Consider the following 6,796-nt stretch of genomic DNA (forward strand, 5'->3'; position numbering starts at 1 on the left):
CAGAGTTTGACGTTGCAAAAGGCAAATATAAATCATTCCTTTAGTTCTGACGGGTTTTTTGATGGTGAATTTTGTGTACAAAAATAAAGCAGCCAGCAAAGGCCCGGGGCAGCATTTTGTGCACATATTTGTACATAAATTTTGCAGTCTCTAATTTAATAATATCGTTAATTCTGAGCACATTAAATTGGTGATAAGAACAGTTGTATTTGTGGACCTCGGCAAAAACAAGCAGGATCGAATGAACTTGTTTTGTAACACTTGTAGTGGAGCAAGCAATGTAGAGTTTGCTCTTCCCCAATTTATAATCGAGTATTGGATCTTGGATTGAAACAAAGCATAATATATTATATAATAAAGTTTGTAATATTGTTGAAGGGGCAATGTATCTCAGCTTAAATGCTATGCCGCAGACCTTTGCAAGCTGCTTTCTAAGATTAATAATATGACTATCCCATGTTAATCGCTCATCCAAAGTTACACCGAGATAGTTTATACTTTTCTTCCTTTCGATGGATCAGCCACTGATGGACAGACTAAAATTTTCTGCTGCATTATTTTTGTTGCAGAGGATCATATACCGGTAAGTAGTTTTAATATAATTTAATGAAAGTTTATTGGATTTAATCCACACATCAATTTTTGCTATTTCTCTATTGACATTTTTTGGAGAGATGACAGGCATTTATTTGACTGACAGTTTGAATATAAATACTGTCCCAAACAAAACTCTGGAGAGGTGAAAACTGTATTTACAAAATAATTTTTATTAATAATACTTGCAAGATAATTTTATTAATAAAACAGCAAGATAACTTTAATTAAAAATCATCAGGCAAGTGGTCATCAATGGCTTCTTTGTATCCTTCGTACTGACCATCTTCTTCAGGAAATCTGTTGCGGATTGCAAGGACTGCACAGGCAGGAATTACTTTACGCCTCTTTTGACCCAATTTTCCATATATCCAGAAGGTGAAGCTGCGATAAGCAACATATCTGTATGACCTGTAAAAGAAAATGTGATTGATTGAGAAGTGTAAAATCATCATTTTTTTCATTGCAACATTATCAGTAAATCACAATGTAGAAAAGCCCTAGGCTAGAACTTTACAACATAGAGTACCTAAGAATGGAAAGTTGGAAACCTTGGGATTTGTGACCTAGGCAAGGGTGCATGTACAATGGTACCGGTAAGCTAACTCTGGTCTCTGGATTTTTTACACTACCCTAGACTATGTGTAACACACATTATATACGAACAAAGTTCACCATGTAGGTTCTAAAACTGCAAAGTTTGGATAATATTTTACAACTATCTAAACTGACCTGTTTGAGATTGGATCTCGGAGATCTTCGCCGACCACATCCTTTAGTGCAGCCATAATTGCTTCTAACACTTCTGTATCCAGGCACATCTTTTCAAAGCTGCCGACCTGGTTTATGCATTGGCGGGCTATGTCCGTTTTGGCAACCACAGCGTCAATCTCCTGGCAACATTTATTTTCCATCATTGTTGGCATGATGGCACAATTTCCACACCTACACCATTTCAAATTCTCCATCCGACTGCAGTCGGAGCTGGCATTATCGGAGCTCGAATCCGAATTACAGTCCTCTCTGTCAAGGCGCTGTCTTTTTGGTTCAAACAAAAATCCTTTTCTGATTTCAGACATCTTTAAAAATTACGACTTGTGCAACGCTTCCAGTGTTAACATATGAAGCTGCCAACTGAGCGCACAACCAAACACGTCATAAGGCACATAGCGCCATCCAGTGGCTGATTTTCTTTTCGTTATATTTGCCAAACAAAAAAGTATATCAAAAAATTTTTTCGAAAAAGATAATGCTTAAACACCAGAGAATCACCAAAAAAATTTTCATTTTTCATTTCAGGTCCCCTTTAATTCTTTGCATAGAATTATCCACCCTGATAGCTCAGTTGGTCAAGCACCTGACTTGATATGATAAACAAAGAAACTTCAAGATCAAGCGATGCTAGTCGACTCTGGAGATGTGCAGTGCACTTCAATCAATCAATCATTTTATTTTTCGTCATTAACGCGTCCGGGACGAAAAAGATACTAACTACAAAATCGATATAAACCTACCAGCACGTTAACGAACGGGAAAAGGTGGCAAAACCTTGAAAGGTTTAAAACGTGCCTGAATGAAAAATTATGTAGTAGGCAATATATCAGTAGTTAGCACGGCCACAAAATCCAAAAAAACAAATAGCAAAAAATAAAACAAAAACAGAGAAGCACACATGTACTAATGAATGACAGCCTAATGAAAAGTGTTGTGGATTGAATCTGCCAGTTCCAATATTGATGTGGATGAGCAGTCACAATAATAATAATAATAGGATGGAGAAAGAAAACCGGACATAAAAGAAACCCATCCTCAGGCAAAAGCCCGTTTCAATGTGGCCCAGGAGAGCAGTTGAGCTCTTTCTATGGTTAGACTGCACATCATACAGTAGCCTAAGACGATTGAGGTTTGATATCCAGTTTAAGTTATTGATTCTTGTCCGGGTGGGTGATGGAATGGATGAGCTGGTAGATAATGATGTCCTGATGGTGTTGATGAAGCTCTCATACCCTTTTGCGACGTGTCGTGTTGATTATGGAGTATTGCATTTGCTGTTAAAGGCATAGTAAATGAAATTTTCAAACAGGAATTAAGCATTAAAATGCGTAAACTGAACATTCAAGAATACATTTCAAAAAGAATTATCGAAAAAAAATTGTTTTCAATGGCACTGGCAAGGCCTAAAGTTCAATGTTTCATTTATTTTTATTTTTTTTTAAAATGACCAAAAAGTGCAAACACTCCTCGAGAATACGTCACTATAGACAGCAATAACAAAAGCCACGTTAACACTAACATCAGATCTTATGTTTAGAGCAAACTGTCTGTTGTTTTGATGTTGAAACCTGCTGTTTTGATGTATTGTACATACATAGCCTACAGTTAAATTGCCCGCAGTAACAACTATTGCGCGATCAACTGATTGCTCGCCTATAGTGACGTAGCTGTACAGTCGCACGCTTCGCTGCTCACGCCCATTCCCGTTTTAAAAGCTCTGACAAAAGCGGGCGCGGAATGCTGATCAGACCGCAATGGGGCAAAATTTTATTGAAAATTGTTTTATGGTAGCATGTTAAACACAAAAAACGTGGAAAATCGCCAAGTCCGGTTTTTCCTTTACTATCCCTTTAATATCTACAAACATAAAATTACAGCATAAGCAATCAATATTATTGTTAGGTAAGCCTAATCTTTTGTAAATAATTTCGGATTTCCACTAAAATCTTCACAAGAATGCAAGAAAGCCTTTCTACGTTGTCTTTCTATTGTGTTTCCGTTTTTCTTAAATGTTGTTTTAGTTTGTGAATAAAAAGTGACTTTGTATCAGACTTTCTAATTGAAGAAGGAAATTCGTTCCATGTTTTCGCACCTGTGAATTCTATTGAATGTTGAGTAAGCGTTTTTGAGAAGTATGGAATGTTTAGAAAATCATTATCATGGTTTCTTGTAGACAGGCTGTGAACCTCTTTGACATATTTAAAAAGGTTGGTGAAGCAATCTGGTAGTAAATTGTGGTGAAATTTAAACACGAAAACACCAATTTCCAGTTTGAACAATTGCTCAATTGTTATCGGGATCTTGCTACAACTATCATTGTTGGGACGGAAAATACGATGAAATTTGTCACATATTTTTTGAAGTTTTTGTATAAGTCCTTTGTTGCCATATTTTCAAGTCGTAACTCAATACCTCAGGTTACTTTGAATTAAAGAATGGTATAAGCAGATCAAATTTGACAAATTAAGACAGGGTCTAATCTTGGTAATTATGCACTTGAGCAACGCATTTCCAAAACAGCTCTACAATACATTCAGTGACTACGGTACTAGTGGATGGAATAATTTACAGTCCACTACACGACAGTCAAGATCCTCACTCTGTAAAACTTGGTGACCGGCCTGTGTCAGTGGCTTCAAGTCTCTATATCTACAAGTATTCGAAACCGTTCATTATTAGCCTGCTATCTAAATGCTTTATAATTCATAAATTTATCAATAGGCCAGAATGAACCAACAAACGTTACGGTTTTGGAGTCAAAGTCATTCTTAACCACTTCCCTTCGGCTGTCAGCAATAGCCGACAGTTTTTTCTGTGCCAATTCGACCGACGTCGGCTAGAGCCGACAGATTTTGCTTGGTTTGACAGAGAGTCCTTAATCCTTATCCTCGGAACAGGAAAGCTTCTTTCAGAGCGTACTACCCTGCCCCTGGCAGTTTCGCATAACGAATACGATCAGTGCTTCCACTTTTGACAATTGATAAATCCTCTTTAGTTTCCTTTTTTATCCTGAAAAATCCCTTTTTTCTCAGTCGGAAATCCTTCAAAATTTCCTTCATAGGCGAGGTTATTTTTGACGTTATTTAAGTTAAAAAAAGTGCCAATACAACTTTAAAGATATTTTAATCTCATCTACGGTAAGTTACGTTTTAACCTGAAAGAACAGAAAATCAGTGAATTGAAGAAGTGGTACAGTATTCAAATCGCTACAAAAAACAAAACCTTGCAGGTAGTAGCATGGCTGATATAGTTGACAAACCCAGTCTGATACCATAAAGTTGCTGAATAAATTACAAAGGTTAGCTTCATTTTTTTCAGTAGCAACGGTATGTCGAAGCAACATTGTTTTATTAAAACAATAGGCTACACAAAAACAGCACATATTTTACAATAACATCGTTTACTTCCTTTGTTCACTGTCCAGCCAAAAAACCGCTTGTTAGTTAGTCAGTTCTGGGATATTTACCACCTGGAGTCCTGGACATCATTTACCAATTACCACTCTCATCTTTCCCACACGGACTCTTTAACCTGGATGCAACCTAATTCGTACCATGAACAATTAGTACCGGTACGTCAGTTCGTACCTTGAAAAGATCAAGAGAAAAAATTAAAAAAAGCCGAAGTAGCTGATCGCAGTTTCCGCAAACAAACAAAAACTCTTAGGATCATTACCAGAAATTTTAAAGTGTTTGCGGAAACTCCGATCAACCCTAATCCCTAACCTTTTTTAAATGTTTGCGGAAACTCCGAACAACCCTAACCCTTTTAAAATGTTTGCGGAAACTGCGATCAGCGACTTCGGCAAACTCTTGGGATCATTACAGGAAATTTTAAAATGTTTGCGAAAACTGCAGAAAAAACGGAAACTGCGATCAGTGACTTCGGCTTTGTTCTATTTTTTCTCTTGATCTTTTCAGTTTGTTTGCGGATATCGATACTCCGATACCCTAACCCTTTTAAAATGTTTGCGGAAACTGCAATCAGCGACTTCGGCTTTTTTAAATTTTTTACTCGATCTTTTCAGGGTACGAACTGACGGTACGAATTGTTCATGGTACGAATTAGGTTGCACCTCTTTAATCTAATCCCTAACATTGAAAATATATAGGTGGTAAATGTGCAACTTAACGAATTATCCATCGATTAACAAATTTATTTTTGTGTTTAGCTCGGTTTTCCTTGATGCGCAAACTTGTTCAACTCTATAAGGCGAGGCTATCACTTTTTTCTACTTGTTAGTAACGTCTTCACAATCATCTGAGACTGATGAAAAACTTTAGGATACCAGGCCTATTCATGATACTGACTCAGTCTGACTGTGTACAATATACCGTACAATTATACATGTCGTATACACAGCCTAGCTAGCTCTATTATGGGTGCAACCTAATTTGTACCCTGAACACTTGGTACGGTACCCTCATTTCGTACCCTGAAAACTAACTCACTGACTCTCCTCCCATTCCCAAAATGGCGAGAATAGAAATCAAGTGACGGAAAGGCGAGAATGGGAAAGAGAGTGAGAGGGGGTTTCGGATGGCGAGTAGCGACGGAAACCAGCTGATCATCGTTATTCCAGTCGTTTTTAAAACTTTTGAATGGAAATATTAATAAAATTTTCTTTAATATTGCTACAAACAACAATTCCATTTTTAAGACAAAATTTCCTTGTAAAATTGTTAAAATCCCTAAAAAATCCTTCCGATCTTCATTTCCCTTTTTTATCCTTCGAAGCGTTGAAAAATCTCTTTTTCGGGATAAAATCCTTCAAAGTGGAAGCACTGAATACGATACTTGTAGAGATTTTGAAACCATTGCTGCAAGCTTCAAAGTTGCCAGATTTTTTTTGAAATTTCCAAACCAAATACCTTCAAAAACGACCTCAAAAACAGCACAATCTCTTCATGATAAAATAGTACAAAAAAATTGAAAGTTTGCTGAGTTTTAAAAACTTCAAATTCAAAATGACAGCTCAGCTGGTTAAGCGTTTTTCACAAACGCAGAATCTTCCAGATCAAAAGGCACTGGTTCGACTCTTGGGGTATGAGCTGAGCAACCAGTGGTGCCGAAGTAGGGGGGGGATGGGGGGATATATCTCCCCCAATATTTTGGCAGCATCCCCCCCAATAATTCAGAAAAAATTAGTTGCTATGAAGTTGTACTTCGATTTAGTTGTTTGTAAGCATCTCGAATTGCTGTTGTTTTTCTTTTATGGATGTTTAATCACAGTTCTAATTGTCTTGGATTTGACGCTAGACAATGAAGGACCTTCATTGAAGGTATTCCGGAAAAATTTGCTGCTAATTTTATTTGCAAGCACCACGGCAAAGAAGAGTCCCTGAAAGATTGGGTGGAGGCTCGATGGCAGCTACTGCAGACACTCAACTGCATTAAGTTATAAAATACTTTACAATCAGTTCATGGA

The 6,796-nt window shown here is 37.1% G+C and overlaps 1 protein-coding gene across 1 annotated transcript; it reads right to left on the reverse strand.

Annotated features, from left to right (window-relative positions):
- Positions 1 to 821: 821 nt before the first annotated feature.
- On the reverse strand, positions 822 to 1,673 carry LOC145785179 (uncharacterized). Its single transcript, XM_082596873.1, has 2 exons — positions 1,327 to 1,673; positions 822 to 1,005 (listed from the first exon to the last, which is right to left on the reverse strand). The coding sequence occupies exons 1-2, from the start codon at positions 1,671 to 1,673 to the stop codon at positions 822 to 824; spliced, it is 531 nt and encodes a 176-aa protein (XP_082452999.1).
- Positions 1,674 to 6,796: the final 5,123 nt, after the last annotated feature.

Source organism: Aplidium turbinatum, chromosome 16 (genome assembly GCF_918807975.1).
Source record: "Aplidium turbinatum chromosome 16, kaAplTurb1.1, whole genome shotgun sequence".
NCBI lineage: Eukaryota > Metazoa > Chordata > Ascidiacea > Aplousobranchia > Polyclinidae > Aplidium > Aplidium turbinatum.

What these genes read in the sequence shown, in the direction of transcription:
- LOC145785179 (XM_082596873.1), bottom strand. Translation starts at nt 1,673, where the DNA reads ATGTCTGAAATCAGAAAAGGATTTTTGTTTGAACCAAAAAGACAGCGC. An exon ending in CGAGATCCAATCTCAAACAG is followed by an intron (nt 1,006 to 1,326) that starts GTCAGTTTAGAT and finishes TTTCTTTTACAG; the next exon opens with GTCATACAGATATGTTGCTT.